This window comes from Exophiala oligosperma, assembly GCF_000835515.1.
Source record: "Exophiala oligosperma strain CBS 72588 unplaced genomic scaffold supercont1.3, whole genome shotgun sequence".
Lineage (NCBI taxonomy): Eukaryota > Fungi > Ascomycota > Eurotiomycetes > Chaetothyriales > Herpotrichiellaceae > Exophiala > Exophiala oligosperma.
The window spans coordinates 1,828,341-1,846,110 of record NW_015622820.1 but is presented as its reverse complement, the minus strand read 5'-3'; the positions used below and the strand labels follow the sequence as shown (position 1 = coordinate 1,846,110).

The window sequence follows — 17,770 nt, the reverse complement described above, 5'->3', positions numbered from 1 at the left end:
GATACGTAAATATCTTATCAATCTTCGGTCGAATCGGCCTCGGTGAAATTCGGTGTTATCGAGCTGACAGTTTCAACATCACCAGACTATGTCAAACTCATGTCCTTGTTTCCTTTCCCTTTTCAATTCAAAAATACAGTATATACGGTACCAACTAGGTAGTGCTTACCATCAGTAAACAGTCCTTTTTTTTTAATTTTTTTTTTACAAACGAGGCCGGGTCATAATATGAAGCTCCAGTTAAAAGGCATGAGAACATGACGAATCTGACACTCTTACCAATTCTACTCCTGGCCAACCCATCCATCATCCCACCCCTTCAAATCTATCTGGCTCAAAGGGGTCGACCGGAATGGCGAGACTGTCTACTGTTTTGCTTGGGTGCTCAAAAACCTTTGGTACCCACGAGTTTGAATCAAGGGGAATACCCTGCGTGTGCCGCCATGACTACAGGGGTAAGTTGGTTGACATTTTGACTGATTTTTCCTTCTCTCTCTCTCTCTCCCTCTCCCTGTGTATGGTTCAACTATTCTTCACAAAATGGTTCAAACACTTGTCCACGATGTATCATTTCACGTTGACGTTGTCACCGGTGGAATTGGAGAGTCATACCATGGTTTGCGAGAACTGTTTTCCTATCCATCCACCCCATTTAACGGGGTTCAAATCTTGATTTAATTCTTGACCTTGTCAACACACTCACTCATACCTCTTTGTTTTCGGTTCAAGTACGTTTTTCGTGTCGAGAATCAAGCCACGGTAATGTACCTACAAAGAATGTCAAAGACAGGACACCTCGTCACCATGGAGGTTTCGTCTTTCGACCAGAAATCATCATTCCCAAAACCTCGACCATGTACAACGACAATGACGGTACTCTACCTGCCGCATTTGTTATTGGTACATCACTTCCTCACCGCCCCGACATGGGACAAATACTTCTTGTCGACCTTGTCCATCCTGATCTTCTCTCGGATCCTATCGATCTTTGTTCTCGGCACCAAGATTTCACCGTCGTGGCACGGTGAATCGGAACCAGGGGTTCAAGGTGACCTGCTCATTCTACTTTCCGAGGATCGTTGGGTGAGGATGAAAGGTCCGGTCGACCATCTCAAGTCGATCACTTCGGGTGGTTGGTTGTCCAAACCACCGTCACGCCCGTCGACCTTGACGCACGACTTTCTCGACTCGACGTCTCAACTTCTTGTCCACGTCGCCGTCATCGTCTTGGCCAGCGCCCCAGACACGGAAAAGATCCTCGTCGTAACTTTCGCCCTACTTTCCCACGTCGTCCTGTCACTGTACAACGCCGTCACCACACGACCCTTGATCATGAACGGACGTCAGGTCAAATTGTCCTCTGACCAAACCAGTGTCAAAAAGTACTCTCGTAGACTCATCATGGCACGAGAATTGATACGAGAAATGGGTAGGAGTGACTTCGCTTTGAAATTGGGCTTGATCAATGCCGACGAAATAAACAGTTCCACGGGCAAACTGAAAGACGAGATAGTCACCATGTAAAAACAGATAGCGTTTGTGGGTGTTATAGGATTTGGACATTTTGGTTCCATCCAGTCATGTTCATAATTTCATACCAGACACAGCAAAAAAAGTGACCAAAGTTCCACGCCAAACCGACCCAATGCAATGCTATGCGTTCGTTGGTACTTCTCACGGAAAGGGCCGTACAGAGAGATATTTACAATGCTCATGCTCAATCTCAATTCTCAATCTGGAATGATGTTCGGACTCCCATGGCAGCCAATTCGACCTGTTGCACCCACAATCATTAGTTATCAAAATCAACGAAAAAGCGATGAAAAGGGGCGAAGGTAGTCAGGGGTGACTTACATCCAAATACCGCAAAACCCCAGGAACATTCACGACAGTGGTATCATCACCACCGACGTATTTCCTCCCGGCCCCATCTTCCCAGATGGTCATCTTGCTATCATCGAACGTCGCAGGTCGAGCACAAGCTCGACACCTAACGACGCCACTGGGTTCGACGCGACCACCTCTCTTTCCCACCGTGAACTGGTTCGGCACCATCATGGTACTCAAGAAGCTGCCGCAGGTCCGACACACCCACGCACGGCTCTTGTCACTGCAGTCCATCAGGCGATCTTGCAACAGGTACGCGCAACCGTGTGCAATCAGAGAATCTCTCTCCATTTCGCCCACACGGATACCACCACCTTTACTCCTACCCTTGATCGGCTGACCGTGGAGGGCGTTGACCGGACCCGTCGTACGGACCTGGAACTTGTCGCTAACCATGTGTCGCAACCTTTGGTAGTACACGACACCGATGTAAATATCGGCCGCGAATTCCTTGCCGGTGATACCACTGTACATGGGCTCGTTGCCGTAGAAATTGTAACCGGCCTCACGGAGCTGGTCGCCGAAGAAGTTGCCCGCCGTGTTATCCTCATCGAACGAGAATGGGGTACAATCTTGTGCCAGACCGTGAAGAGCACCGGACTTGCCTGCGAGTGACTCGACAAACATACCGATCGTCATCCGAGACGGGAAAGCGTGTGGGTTGATGATGACATCAGGCTGGATGCCCGTCTCACTGTACGGCATGTCCTCGCTAGGCCACAGCATCGAGCACACACCTTTCTGACCGTGACGGGACGAGAACTTGTCTCCAATGATCGGCCTTCGAGGAATCCGGTACTTGATGCTTATCGCTTGACATGGCTGATCGCCGCTTTCAGACCCAATTAGTCGGATCTGGTCGATGTATGCCTCCTCCGCGTCTTTGTATTTGAAGTAACTGGTCTTTCCGTCCAGGTTCTTCAATTTCCCCTGAGATGGATCGAACATGACAGTGTGGTATGCCAGAACGATGTCGCCTTCGGAGACCTTGGTGCCGATGGGGGGAAGACCATCCTCATCAAGTTTATTGATAGCTTCCTTAGAGATGTTCGAGTCGGCCTCGGCAAAGCCAAACAGTGATTTGATCTCTGTCTTGGATCGGGGGTTACGCGACTTTTCGTCTAGGTGGTACACTTTTGTCTTGTAAATAACACCATCACCAAACCCACGTTCATGGGCGGATTTGTTGATAATCATGGCGTCGTCCATGTCGTACCCTGTGTACGAAATGACGGCGACAACCGCGTTCATACCGTTGGGGAAGTTGTCGAGACCATATTCGTTGTACAAGGGTGGTCTGACGACAGGTGTCTGGCCCGTCTGAAGAAGATAGGCTTTGTTGTCGGTTCGACACATCAAATTCGATGAAGGCGTACCCATAGCTTGCTTGCTCATCTGGCATTGATACATGTTTCTGGGCGATTGATTGAAGTCGGAGAAAGGGGTCATGTTGGCGAGGATGGAGAGAATGTTCGTCGGCTTGTATTCGATGTGTGTAGTCAGGTTGGGGATGATGTCAGCATCAACGCATGCAATGTTCATGTATTGCTGTTCAAAAGGTCCAACATAGTCGAGCTTGTCTGCAGGAATGTATCTGACAGGCCGTAACATGCGAGAAGGATCGGTGAACAGGTAAAGTCCAGGATACAAACCCCCGTTTGAGGTAGGAACAAGTCCAATCTCGAGTTCATTCGGGATGTTGTGTTCACCGTTTACTTTCCAGTGTCGCAGGAGTTGAGAAATCTCTCGCGCTCGTTGTGCAGGGCAGTAACCGATAATTCGTCCGTCGAGCTGAATCGAGAGGCTATCCTTGACTTCTATATCGGGGACTGATGAAAGACCGAGTTGGACAACGGCTTTTTCAATACCAGAAGTATCGATTTTCTTGATTTGAACCATACATTGGTGGGCAAGGTGATTCAACAGACCACAGGGCGAACCATCCGGAGTATGCACAGGACATAAGAAACCCCAGCTTTCTGGCAACAGCTTCCGCACCGTCGTTGTTTTCAACTGTGCAAAGAAAGTACCTCGATGTATACATCTGAAATGACTAATGAATCGGTAGAAGTTGATTTTTTCGGCGACGATCGTGAAACCAGATGTTTGTGATAAATCCAAACCCGTTTGACTTACGAGATTTCCCGTGGACAGAAAATATTCCAGCTTTCCTCCTATATTCTCGTTGGTTCTTCGAACGATTTTGGGTAAGAAGTCTGCTTCAAAGCTCGGGTCGGTATATTTGGCATCGTTCTTGTTTCTCAACCACTCGCGAGCAGCTAGTCCGATGGACATCAGCCAATCATGAATACCCTCTTTCAAAATCATGCCGTACAAAAAGCCTCCGAGCAGAATTTCTTGGTTGGATACTGCATCAGGATTGTCTAGTACGCAATCACCAGCAGCCATGGCGTACAACTTTCGGATCATAAACAACATCATTTGAAATTTGTCGTTATTCTGGGCAGGTGTGACATCGACATTGCCGAGATGTGGTAGGACGACTTTTCTTAGAAAATCCTCTCCAACCTTTTCATCCGACATTGTAATAGGATTCCCTAGGACGGGCCGGAATTTCTCGCCCAGGTAGGCCAGCGTCTGTGCTTGCGTCTTGAGGTTATAGGCTTTGTATGTCCGCAGGAGTAATTCGGTTCTGTCGGTGACGAAGGAGTTTGCAGACTTGGTGGCCGATACGCCAATGATGCCCTCCGCGATTTCTCGGTCATTGGTTTCGACCAGGGCCTTGAGGATCATGACTGCCGGGACAAGGTATTCGTTTTTCCTCCATGAAAACCGGAAAGTGACATTGCCATCTGTGAGGTAGTGAAGGACATTGGTTTGAGAAGTCTGATCAGGTCTGGCCGAACGTATCTGGACACCGTATTTGGAGAAGGTAGGGCCCCTATTGGTGAAGGAGTTTCGTTCAATGGCCATCGGATAATTTCTTTTGGATGCTATAAGCATTCGTATGAGCTTCTCGTTGCCGTTCACGATGAAGTAACCCCCCATTTCCTCCGACTCTTCCTTATATCGAACCATTTCTGCCGGAGAGAACTTTTCCAGATGGCATTTATTCGAACGAAGCATGATGGGCATTTGTCCAACATCTCGTATTGACTCTTTCCAGTCGCCATTATTTATTCTGTATTGTAACCGCGCCCTCAGCTTGCCTCGGTACGTGGCATGTCGTTCCCGACACTCTGAAGGGTAGATGTTTCGATCTTGGAGGCTGAACTTGTTGGAGGGTGGGAGGACAGCCTTTTCCAGGATAACCTCGGTGACTCTTAAGTCTAGCTTGTTCCTTGGAATCGATCGATTGGGATTCCGTAAGTCGCCATCAACGACCGTATGTGTGCCAATATCTTTCAGCGCTTCGTCGATCAACTTTTCGCCCCATATCGCATTGAAGGATTCGATGTGCGGTTTTACTGCTGCTTGAAGGGCTGGAAATGCGCTCTGATCTTTCGGTGTGTTACGAAACAGCTTGTGTCTCTTGACAGTGTCGTATTCTACCGACCACTTCGGCCGAGTCTGCGTAACTGTGGTGGTGGACGACATGGCTGTCGCAAGCCCTGTAGGCTTCGTGGAAACGACAGAATTTGCGTAGAGTACAATCAGTTCGAGAGCTACGCTACAACTGGTAGAGCTCGACACCACCTCGAACGAGAGAAGTGACCATCGAACAAGAAGCGCACTCAAATCAGAAAATTTGTAGATGCGACCAGAGCGTCCGCAGCCTCAGAAAATTATTTCGTCCCTTATCGATAAGCAGCACCCATCTTCAAAGGGTTTAGTGTCAGTGGACCTGCAAGGCTGTACTACAAATCCACAAGGCTGCGTTCATTTTCTGATTAATTGGTTTCTAGTTGGATCTCAAGCTGTTCGTCAGGCTCATGTGATTTATCTGACCTGAAGAAGTACAGACATCATGCTCACTGTATACGCGATCTCGCTATGCCCCAATCGTTCTATCACGCATCAGTTGTGGAACGACCGTTTCCTCTGCTTCATCGAGGTCCAAAATGTCATACGATACAACACTGGCGCGCCAACCCGATTTCCGGTAGATGCTTACGGGTAACTGTGGGAAAAGGATAGGCAATGTCCTGACGAGAGCTGTGACGGCGTTCCTCTCCATTCGCAATAGCTGTGTGATTCTTGATGACTCCGACTGTACTCGCTGACCGTGTGCAATCAATTCACCTGGGGCGGCGACCCATGTGTTGTAGGATGCATCGGAAAGTGCCGTATGGCAGTAGAGGTCGACCCGGCTCACACCTGACAACTCATACAACCAGCCAAATTCACGCTTTAGAGCTTCATGGGGAGAATCTCGAGCTAATTGGCAGACTTTTGATGTGTAATGAGGCCCCATCTGAAGGTTGACGCCTGTGATCTTGACACTCCAGAATGAATCCATAACCAGACTAGGTAAAACACAAGTAGGACAGTTATAGTATCCGGAGGGGCTCTTTGGGAACAGAATACATATCGTCAGAGTTATGCCATGAAGGCCTGGAAATGTCGTTTTCATTTGCGAGGTCAAACGTTCCAGTAGCATGGGGATGTAAACTTCGAGGCCGGATCTGCGACTTCTTTTCGCAAGTACGGCAACGTTGAGTCGCCGAATCGACTTGCGGTATGACAGAGACAATGGCAAACTTTGCATACCTTCGCGCAAATGAAGGACGAAAGGGGTACGATGACCGGCCTGTAAAATATGCAGGCATTCTCGATGAATTTGTCGACAAGCAAGGAGAATTGATGGACAAGGTCTGATGGCAGCCTTCTGGTGTTCAATGTCATTCCAGGATTCTCGACGTCCTATGTATGCAGTCCATTTTGAGGGTTGCAAACTGAAGTCCAAGATGAGCTCTCGAATCTCAGGGGGTAGTGCTAAGAAGTGACAATGCTGCTGGCCCTGAGAGACACGAGTGGACTGACGTCTCTGCTTGGAAGTCATCGTTGATATTAAAGAAGCCTATCAAATGGATAGAGTGACATTCATTGCACATTGAGATACAGAAGACGAGGCGAGGCATGGAGTGAGTACAAACAAACACTTTAGTGCTTACAGAATTACAGTATTGAATTGTATCGTGTTGTATTTTATTTTCATTCACCCAGGACCTTGACCTCCTTGTCATCAACTTCACTATTATCAACACAAAGCCGTCTACAATGTATATTTGTTCGTGCCTTGTCGGAAACGTCGAAACAGCTAGCTAGGTAACCTAGCAAAGCGACTCTCTCCTACGAACTACGAGTACCACGTAATCTTCTACTTCAACGAGCAACCACCAATGAAGCTTTACGGACTGCTACTGTGGCTTTCCTCTAGCCTCGACGATCCTTGACTGGAGCTTCCATAACTGGCCTGGCGTCCTTTGTTTGTCGGTTGGATGTCTTATCGCTTGTTGTAACACGTGCGTCTTTATTGGTCTCCTGCTGGTCTGTCGAGGAAGTGCAAGGTTGTGGTGGGATGTCGCTTTTGATCCAGTTCCCGAGTTGCCCATTTCCTTTTGGTGCTGCAATGGCTCATACAAGTATAAAGCCTCGCCTGAGTCCCGCCGCGTTCCTGGACCTTGGCGAAGCTTGACAATAGCTTCTTTCTGTCGACCGAGGTATCTACTCGTACGGTGAAGTCGGCATCAGTCACGATGAAGTCCAGACTCACTTGTGCAACTTTCTATGGCCTGTTGGCGGCCGTTGTCAAAGCTGCCCCTACCGTCGACACCACCTACGCCTACACTGGCCCGGCGATCCCCGTGGGAGACTGGGTTGACCCCACGGTCAATGGCAATGGCAAAGGATTCCCAAGGCTTGTAGAGCCACCGGCTGTGAAACCCTCGACAAAGAACCCTTCCAACAATGTCAATGTCATCCAGCTCTCCTACCTACCAAATGGCATCAATGTTCATTATCAGACACCTTTTGGTCTGGGAGTGTCTCCGACCATCATGTGGGGTACCACGGCTGGAAAGTTGGACAGTACGGCCACTGGCTACACTCGCACGTCAGCATTCGATCCCACCCACCCGTGTCCCGAATGGATGTTTGTTGACATGAAGCCACTACAGGTACGATCGGACACCACCGTGTTCCCTGGTCGCCGTCACCCAGTGCAGCCAATTCTTTCACGACGTCCAGATCACGGGTCTCGACTCGGGCACGACGTATTACTACCAGATCCCCGCCGCCAACGGCACGACAACGTCCCAAGTCATGAATTTCACCACGGCCCTGGCGGCCGGCGACGACACTTCGTTCTCCATGGCCGTTCTCAACGACATGGGCTACACCAACGCCGCCGGCACGTTCAAGCACCTGACACAAGCCGTCGACGAGGGCGTCTCTTTCGCCTGGCACGGAGGGGACCTGAGTTACGCCGACGACTGGTACTCGGGGATCCTCCCGTGCGAAAGCTCCTGGCCGGTCTGCTACAACGGCACGTCGACTGAACTCCCCCCGGGAGACTACCCGCCCGACTACAACGACCCCCTACCGGCGGGGGAAGTCCCCAACCAAGGCAGCCCTCGAGGCGGCGACATGAGCGTCCTGTACGAGTCCAACTGGGATCTGTGGCAACAGTGGGTCGGCAAAGTCACCAACAAGATTCCATACATGGTGGTTCCGGGAAACCACGAAGCCGCCTGTGCAGAATTCGACGGCCCCGGCAACCTTCTGACGGCGTATCTAAACGACGATGAATCCGACACGACGGTCTCAAAGTCCAACCTGACATATTACAGTTGTCCACCGTCGCAGAGGTAATGTTTTTCCCTCGCTTCACTCCAGACCCTTCCCCAGCCTCTCCTCTTCCATCCCATGCTATTTCGTGGAACCCAAACTCAAAACTTTTGGTGGCTAGAAACTTCACCACGTACCAACATCGCTTCTACATGCCCGGCGACGAGACCGGGGGCGTCGGCAACTTTTGGTATTCGTTCGACTACGGCACCGTCCACTTCATCGCCATTGACGGGGAGACCGATTTCCCCAACAGTCCCGAATACCCGTTCGAAGCCGACCTCAAAGGCGACGAGACCCACCCGACCGAGTCCCAGACCTACATCACCGACAGTGGACCTTTTGGCGCCGTCGACGGACCCTACAGTAAAGTCCAATCGTACCAACAATACAAGTGGCTCGTCCGGGATCTCGAAAGTGTCGACCGCGCAAAGACACCCTGGGTCATCGCCATGAGTCACCGACCAATGTACAGTTCCGAAACGTCGAGTTATCAAAAATACGTCCGTGATGCCTTTGAGGCCTTGCTGCTTGAACATCAAGTCGACATGTATTTGTCGGGGTAAGAAAAACAGAGACCCCGGGAATTCGTCACTTCCCCCCTTTCCCCCTCCTCTCTCTAACTTTTGAGCCCATAGTCATATACATTGGTACGAACGTCTTTGGCCACTGGGGGCCAATGGAACAATCGACTCTTCATCTATCGTCGGGAACGACACCTACCTTACCAATCCAGGTACTTCGGTAAGTATCTTGTGCTTTCAAATCATCAGACACTTCACTACCCATGGGTTGCCAATCACTGACGACATCTTTCTCCTGTCGCTTCACGAGTAGATGACACACATCATCAACGGCATGGCGGGCAATATCGAGTCCCACAGCACCCTCGACGCCGACGAACCCATCAAGAACATCACGAACGTCCTGGATCAAGAACACTATGGCTTCAGCAAGTTGACCGTCTACAACGCCACCGCCCTCAAGTGGGAATTCATCCGAGGGGACGGCGCGGGAGTCGGGGATTCCTTGACGCTCTTGAAGAGGGGATGTTACAACTTGTAAAAGGTCTATAAAAGACCCACACCCACACAGAGCAGTACATACATACTACGCACCTCCAGCTAGGTTACCTATTCGCGACAAATAGTCCGTAAATGATAAATACCACCCCGTACATCTTAAATAATGTTTGATGTTTGAGAACTGCTATAGCTTAGCTTATCTAAAACAACTTCACCACAGACATAGAAACCAAGGTCGGGGGGTATAATCTCCATTTTACTTTTTCTTTACAGTACTTATCTGGAGAATAGTATATAACTCAACCAATCACAAACTCTCAATCAAGTGCAAACAAACGCCGATAAATCAATCAGTCCTCAACAGCCGAAAGAATCACCTCTTTCCCATCCCGTCTTGATTTAAACAAGGGTCTGCTTGCCTACCGGTAGCTCGCCGCTGACCTTGTTGAACAACAAGAAACAAAACCCGCTATCATGGTCAAATCAACATCCAATCAGATCACACTTCATGGTCCTGGGATTTTGTTCAAGACCCGGTCAGATACTTGACAAGTTGTTCCCTCTCACTTGTAGGCACAAGGCTCAAAACCTCACGCACACCCTTCAAACCACCTTCCTTGTTGCCCATCAGCAACTCAGACACCTTTTTGCTGATGGCTTCACTCTTGACAGCATCGATCTTTGCATAGACCTCCTTTCGGTGGCTCTCGTACCACTCGGCAACCTTACGATCGTCCTTTTCGAATTCGGCATCGAGCAGGCCAGACCAGTTCTTAAGCATGGCAAGGTTGCTCTCCTTTTGTGCCATGGCGTTGGGAGTAGTGGGCACAACACCACCAGCCGCCAAACTGGCATTCAATTTCTTGAGCAAAACCTCTTCGGACAATCTTCTTCGGAGACGCCAGTAGAAGAATCTTCGAGCGTTCTGCCACTTGAGTGGCATACGAATGGTACCCTTGGCTTCCATACGTCCAGCACGATCGTGAAGGTCGGCGAATTGAAGGGCGATTTGCTGGTAAATAGGTCCAAGCAGTTGCTCGCGTTCCGCCATCTTGACCTTGATCTCGTTCAATTGCTCAGATGTCAAGTCCTTAGCAAGAGACTGAGCCTTGAGCTGCCCGTAGGTGGGATCAAGACGGGCCATGGTCTCGAGTTGCTTCTCACGTCGATACTTGATACCAACGATACCCTCGGGCTCCAGGACACCACCACGAGACTCTTCGTCAGCATACATTTCCATCTGTTCGGGGTTGATGGTAGGGTCAACGACGACCTAATGGCAGGTTAGTTATCATCTCCAATCAGAAACCGAGTGTTTGGAACTTACCCAAGAACCACCACGGAGTTCGCCAAATGGAGGAATGTAGACGAACACCGGCTGCTCGTACTTGACGAGGCCGTCAACAATATACGAACCATATTTCAGGACTTCGTTGAACATATCTCGTTGACCACCAGAGAAACCACGCCAATTGGCCAAGATCATGACTGGAAGCTGTTCACCGTAGTTGAAATCCTTGAGGGCTTGTGCGGTCTTGAAAGCCGAGTTGGGGAACCACACACCACCCGGTTCCTGCACAACTTGTTCCATTGAATCGGCGTTGGCAGGATCAGCAGGGATGACGTTCTCGACAGTGCGCGTCTCTACTGCAATGACACCCATTGGGATGCCACCTAGGCGAGCACGACCGACCACAACAGTCTTCGCCCAGCCGCCAAGAGCCTCCTGGAAAGAGTCCTTGTCGAAGAGACCAGACACGAAGCCTTCGTCATCCGCCTTACCAGCAATGAGATGTCGCACATCATATGGTCCACGAGGTGGATAGAAGCTGATTTCACGATCCCAAGTGTCAGCGGCAATACCAACTGGCACTGGTTGCCCCTTCTTGTCGGGAATGAAAGACATCCATTCCACGATCTTTTCCACACCTTGGAAGTCATCGCTGGCAGTCATGTGGGACACACCGTTTCTGTACATGATCTGGGTGCCACCAAGTTGCAGGTTGGAAGTGTAAACCTCCTTACCCAACACCTTATTGAGCGCAGGAGCACCGGTGAGGATGATTGGCTGGCCCTCGATTTGAATTGCTCGCTGACCCAAGCGGACGAGGTAAGCACCAATACCAACAGATCGACAGGTGACGAGGGTAATCGTGAAGATGTCCTCATAAGCTTTGGAGGTAGCACCAGCAATGAGACCAGAACCACGCAGACATTCAACACCCAGACCATCTTTGTTACCGACAATGGTAGTGATCTTGTGTCGGGTCTCTCCGTCCTCCTGGATTTCCTCGGTGATGACTTCCTTCTCCGTGAGCTGCTTCCTCTTCTCGGGAGTAAGGTAGAGGTACTTGAAGCCAGACTCCGGCTTGCCTTCATCGTTCCAAGCAACAGAGAAATGTGGGATGAGCTCATCAGCCATGCCAATGCGAGCACCGGAGTTGGCAGACAAGTAAATGCGAGGAATGCCAAGCTTTCGGGCGTATTCCGTGCATTGGTTGAAGAACTTGTCTTCAGTAGGACCAAATGAACCAATCTGGAAGGTGATGTCGTTGGCGATGATGACGAATTTCCGGCCTCGAGGGTATTCGGGAGTCTTGGCTGTCACCACCCACGCAACCATACCACAATTATTGGTACCTGGCTCGCGAGAGACTTCGGTGATGTTGTCGCTGTCATCAAGGATCAACTCGTTGTAGTCAAGGCAGTGGCCAACTTCAGGTCTGGAATCGGCCATAGGGGCATGCTTGCCGATGGCCTTTGTCCAGCTGTTTGCAATTGCTTGTCTGAACAACTCAGGGAAGTCGTAAACATACTGAGTGCCCATAAGATGAGCCTTGTAACGCTTGGGTTGCAACCACTCCTTTGAGGCATAAGGAGTTGATACGGACCGAAGATGCATGGAGCCAACTTTAGTCGTACCGCCGATGCTTTCGAATACCCATTCGCCAGAGCGAGACTTCTTCTCGACGTAGCTTTCAACATTGACCACATAACCGGAGGTATTGCTGATGAACACGCGGAGGGGATATGGCATTCCAGTCTCAGGGTCCGTACAGAGAATTCGGATCTCTGCTCCAGTGATACGAAGTCGTAGGAATCTTCTGGCAGAACGTTCCAAGAAGCCAGCGATCCTTTCTTCGACATCTCTTGGCTGTAGGTTGAAGACGGGCGAGAAGTTGATGAAGATGTGGTTAAGATCGGAGTTGTTGTTGCCAATGATCTCAAGAGCGTCGCAGATATCGTTGACGAGACGATCGGTCTCAGTGATCAAGTATTCTGCAGTTGGGATTTCATCCTTCAGGCGACCTGGACGCACGACCGCACGAACGAAGTAACGTTTGTCCACGACCTTGTCTCTGTCCTCGCCCTTGCCAATAGCCTCGTAGATGTGGATGTTTCGGTTTTGTGTGAAGACAGGCTTGATCTTGAACTTGGACAACCTTCCGAGCTCAAGCTGGAAAGCAAGAGCAGGTTCATTGTGCCGAATGGTCACATCTTCTTCGTAGTTGGCTCCACGAAAAGTGAAGTACCCCGGGTATGATCCATCCTTGTGGCCGCAGATGAAAGTGACGCGACGAACGTTACGAGCAAGGAGTTCGGCCTTGTTTTCTGCGACCAAGCTCTGAACGCGGCTGAGAATCTCGGCGTCGGGGAGATTTTCAGTGTCGCGGATGGCAATGTTGCAGACATTGGTCAAGTCATCATCGACACTCTCAAGCTTTGGTTGAGGTTTGCGAACACTGTCGAGCGTTGGCATGAGATGTTGTTGATTAGGACTAGGACGCTTCTCCTTGGTTCCCTTAGGGAAAACCTCCAATGCGCGGGCCAGGCACTCATCGACCTCGTCCAGGTAGTGACATGGAGCGATAACACCCTTCCGTGTGGGTTCGTCTTCAGATTGCAATTTGTTCAGGTATGACAGATCGCTCACAGAAGTGATGCGCTTGAACGGGCTGCCCTGCTGGGACGGCGTGGCCTGTCCTGATGGATAGGAAGAGGCCAATGGAAGACCAAACTCGGATTGCCCAACCTTGCGGAGGACAAAATCCCATGACATGTAGAAAGGTGGTTCAACATCGTTGTGGTACTCGACTTCTCGCACAGTGTACGCACGGTAGGCACGTCGGATGTACACTTCGAGAGCCGCGAGTCCAACCCATGGATCATGATGGGCAAAGAACAGAGGAATGACATCGAAGACGGTGTAACGAGAGTCAACCACTTCCTTCAAGATCTCCAGGTCGGGCTCCCGGTGTTCCCAACCAGTCTCACCATATTTGGATTCGACAACTGAAGACTTGAGGATATGCTCCATTTGGGACACTCTCTCTTCCAAAGAAGGCATGGCACATAGGATGAGCAATTCACGAGCCTTCAGAGTAACCTTGGCAGTTGCTCGGGACTCGAGCTCTGTGAGACGACGCAGAGAAGTCTTGAAGTACTTTCCGACATTGCCAACATTGGGCTGGTCAGGTCGGTACATCTCCAGGATGGAGACAATCAAATTGTTCTTCGCAGACACACGGGTGTGTGACAGGACAGTGTAGCAGACAGAGAGAATATCATCTTTGTTCTCTTCTCTCAGCTTGAGAATGACATCCTCGTCTCTGTGGGACCCTGAAGCAAAGAGTTTCTCGACTTCATAGTACTGATCGAGCAACCCCGTGAAAACCGAGAACTCATGAACCTTCAGGCCTTCAGAGTATTGGGAGATGACCTCCTCCAAAGGTGCCAAAGTGGCGTGGAGCGTAACGCCATCGTTCTTGGACATGTTCTCCTCGATGAAACGGTTGATGGCCTTCTGGAGCTGCTTAGCTGGGAACTCGGCATGTCTGGCATGTGCACGTTCAACGATCTGAGAGAGCTGAGCGTCCAACCGTTGTGGAGTACGCGAGTGCAAGGCAGAAGATCTGGCTGACCATTCGCCATATGGCAGTTCAGGATCTCGAAGGACGGAGACGAGCTCCTTCAAGGTAGAGGCCATGATGACCTGGTTGTCAAAGCCCAGCAGGATGTTCTGCAAGATACCGATGAGGAGGGCGAATCGTTGAGGGGGCTTGTTTCCGACAACCTGAGGCGGCCCTAGGTCTGGAAGCTTGCCAGTGAAGGTCTCGGCTGTCTTGACTCTGGAAGGATCATCCAGAGCCAAGATACCCAGGATGTCACCAGCCTCAAGAGTTGCACCGGGCTGCTTGAGGAATTGAACCACACCATCCTCCTGTGCAATTAGAGGCATGTACATTTTCATGACTTCGACTTCCGCAAAGGCTTGACCAGCCTTGACATGTTCACCGTTCTCGACGGTGTACTTGACAAGCTTACCAGGAGACGGTGTTCGGAGCTGAGTAGGGTCATTTTCTTGTTCCAGCAAGCAAGTCTTGCTGTCAACGCTCAGGCGAATGGCAGTCGCCTCTTCCTTCCAATACAGACTGTGAGATCTTCCTGCAACAAGCATCAACAGACCACCGTCGGCCAGTGTTCGGACACCGACTAGGCACTTCGAACCGTTGATGAAGATATGGTAGCTGTCGAGACTTGCTCTGGTGGCGGTGAATTTGTATCGCTGGCCCTCATAGATGAATTCCACGGGGAAAACCGTCTTGAGAACATCCTTCGAAGGCACTTGACCCTTCTCCAGACCCTTGCGGTACTCGGAAATGCAGGCTTCGCTTGCCAGGTGGGCTTTCGTCAGCGCACCGGCAAGCACGGCGAGCATTGGGTCAGGTCGCTCAGCAGTCAGTTTGTTGGAGATCAACTGATCCAGCCAGCCAGTGGTGATGGTATTGTCTTCAAAGGCAGGAGTTTCCAAGAGCTTGATCAAATATTCAATGGTGGTTCGGAAATCACCACGAATGCTCAATTCCTTCAAGGCAACGACCATGTGTTTTCTGGAAGCCTGTCGGTTTTCGCCGTAGGCGAAGATATGACCAAACTGACTGTCAGAGAAACTGTGGATACTGGAAGCCGAGGACACGGAAAAGTAACCCCAGACGTTCGAGCTCGAACGGAAATTGAGATCGTGCATGGTACCGCTGGATGGCTTGAAACCCTCGCCAGGATCTTCGGACGTGATACGGCAAGCAGTGGTGTGGCCCTTTGGTCTGGGACGACGCTGAGTCTTCATGCTGGCCGGGTCCTTGAAATGGAAATCGATCTCGGTCGCGGTATGGGGGTCTACGCCGTACAACAAGCGAATGTCACGGATGCGGTGGAGAGGAATACCCATGGCGATTTGAAGCTGGGCAGCTGGCAAGTTGACACCGCTGACCATTTCGGTGGTGGGATGTTCCACCTGGAGACGGGGGTTCAACTCCAAAAAGTAGAATTTGTCGTCTGCATGAGAATAGAGATATTCCACAGTACCAGCCGATACATAGCCGACCAATTCACCCAGTCGGACGGCGGCATCTTCCATGGAGTGGAAGGTGTCTGGGTTTGCGATCGTGACAGGGGCCTCTTCAATGATTTTCTGGTGCCTTCGCTGGACGGAACAATCTCTGCCAAACAGGGAAATGTTATTTCCGTACTGATCGGCCAGCAACTGCACCTCCAAATGCCGGGCATTGCCTGCAAGCTTCATGATGAAGATGGGAGAACCGGGAATTTCGCTCGCCGCGGCGTTGTAGAGACTGGTGAACTCGGCTTCGTTCTCGACTTTTCGGATACCTTTGCCACCACCACCTTCGGAGGCTTTCACCATGACCGGGAAACCGATCTTCTTTGCAGCTTCCAGACCCTCTTCGGGTGAATGTACACAGCCCTTGTCATAGATATTATCGTGAACGGTGACGATTCCTTCGCTGTCAATTTCCACCTCGTCGACCCCTTCTCCTGACCAAGGAATACAGGGTACTTGTGCGTGCTGTGCGACGATTGTGGAGGAGATCTTGTCACCGAGCGACCGCATGGCGGAACCAGGTGGGCCGATGAAGATGATCTTCTTTGGTGAGGCTGCCAGCGATTCTGGCAACTTGGGGTTTTCGGAGGCGTGACCCCAGCCAGCCCAGACTGCGTGGACGTTCATTCTCTCGGCAACGTCGACAATCAGTTCTACGTTGGCATAGTTGTTGTTATTCGTGCCTCCAGGGACCTAGAAGAAAGCATTGTCAGTCGGAGTCCATTTCTCCTTCAGTAATGCTGCTAGCATCGCCACCTACTTCGACATATTGATCCGCCATACGGATGTAGTCTGCGTTCGCCTGCAAATCTTCGGGCGTGGCCATCACGGTGAACTGGATGGCCCGCTCGTCGCCGAATGTCTCGTAGGCCCATTTTCGTACTGAACGGATCTCTTTGACCGCTGCAATACCGTTGTTCGCGATGAGCACCTATAAGGGTCCCCGTGTCAGCTGCGCTTTCTTTTCCCCCGCACCAAAACCTTTTCATTCTCAGCGTTCAACGTACTGAAGTAATGACTGAATGCCCATCTTGAGCTTGTACAAAGTCTTTTACTTTGCTCGGAGCAGCTTTTTCTAATCTGTTTCCACCGATGAAATGTGGTGCAAGCTTGTGCTTCGACTGCCACTCGCTGGGTGTGCCATTGACCAGCGTGGAGCGGCGAGCTGAGGTGCCGTTGACCCCATTGACAGCATTGGTGCTGGGAGCCATGATTATAGGGAAGAAACTATCTCATGCAACTCGAGAGGGGGACCGAGTCTCGCGTCGGTGTCGATATGGTTTTGAGGAGGGTGTGAGGGAAAAGGAGAATCTGGAAAAACACGCCAATCAATGAAACCACAACTCGCCCAAACACAGACCCAGGAGAAAGTCTTTTGGTAAGGTAGGAAGGTAGGAAGAGGTAAGGAATGGACAGGTCAGGTTTTCTCGTGTTGTTGGCAGAAGAGAGGAGGAAGAGTAGGAAGAGTAGGAGCGGGAGGATTGTTGAAGTCAGCAAATGCAACAGCAGTAGCAAGTAGCACCACGATGCAAGGTATAATAATCTACTACTCCGTACTCGACGGTGATGTAGTTTTGTGTTTTAGTGAGACACAAGCCCGTCCGAGTACGATTGGATCTAAGTAAAAAAAGTGTCCTGTGCATTGAGCTGTTGAATGGAGGCGCGAAAAGGGGTCTAGCGTGGTGTCGCCAAAAAACAGGCGGGCCGG

The 17,770-nt window shown here is 50.6% G+C and overlaps 3 protein-coding genes across 3 annotated transcripts; 1 reads left to right on the top strand and 2 right to left on the bottom strand.

Annotated features, from left to right (window-relative positions):
- Positions 1-176: 176 nt before the first annotated feature.
- Positions 177-1,649, top strand: PV06_03459 (uncharacterized protein). Its single transcript, XM_016404247.1, has 2 exons — positions 177-455; positions 730-1,649. The coding sequence occupies exons 1-2, from the start codon at positions 258-260 to the stop codon at positions 1,522-1,524; spliced, it is 993 nt and encodes a 330-aa protein (XP_016265252.1). The 5' UTR covers positions 177-257; the 3' UTR covers positions 1,525-1,649.
- Positions 1,650-1,687: 38 nt separating this feature from the next.
- PV06_03458 (uncharacterized protein) lies at positions 1,688-5,445 on the bottom strand (the record flags this gene model as incomplete). The annotated part of the gene is made up of 2 exons (XM_016404246.1): positions 1,688-1,774; positions 1,855-5,445. 2 exons carry the CDS (start codon positions 5,443-5,445, stop codon positions 1,724-1,726), a joined length of 3,642 nt encoding a protein of 1,213 aa, XP_016265251.1. The 3' UTR covers positions 1,688-1,723.
- A 4,452-nt stretch (positions 5,446-9,897) lies between these two features.
- On the bottom strand, positions 9,898-17,643 carry PV06_03457 (uncharacterized protein). The gene is made up of 4 exons (XM_016404245.1): positions 17,070-17,643; positions 16,823-16,993; positions 10,990-16,755; positions 9,898-10,935 (listed from the first exon to the last, which is right to left on the bottom strand). Exons 1-4 carry the CDS (start codon positions 17,271-17,273, stop codon positions 10,189-10,191), a joined length of 6,888 nt encoding a protein of 2,295 aa, XP_016265250.1. The 5' UTR covers positions 17,274-17,643; the 3' UTR covers positions 9,898-10,188.
- Between the last annotated feature and the right edge of the window lie 127 nt (positions 17,644-17,770).

What these genes read in the sequence shown, in the direction of transcription:
- PV06_03459 (XM_016404247.1), top strand. Translation starts at nt 258, where the DNA reads ATGACGAATCTGACACTCTTACCAATTCTACTCCTGGCCAACCCATCC. An exon ending in GTGCCGCCATGACTACAGGG is followed by an intron (nt 456 to 729) that starts GTAAGTTGGTTG and finishes TTTCGGTTCAAG; the next exon opens with TACGTTTTTCGTGTCGAGAA.
- PV06_03457 (XM_016404245.1), bottom strand. Translation starts at nt 17,273, where the DNA reads ATGGCTCCCAGCACCAATGCTGTCAATGGGGTCAACGGCACCTCAGCT. An exon ending in GGCATTCAGTCATTACTTCA is followed by an intron (nt 16,994 to 17,069) that starts GTACGTTGAACG and finishes GGACCCTTATAG; the next exon opens with GTGCTCATCGCGAACAACGG. An exon ending in TGGCGGATCAATATGTCGAA is followed by an intron (nt 16,756 to 16,822) that starts GTAGGTGGCGAT and finishes GCTTTCTTCTAG; the next exon opens with GTCCCTGGAGGCACGAATAA.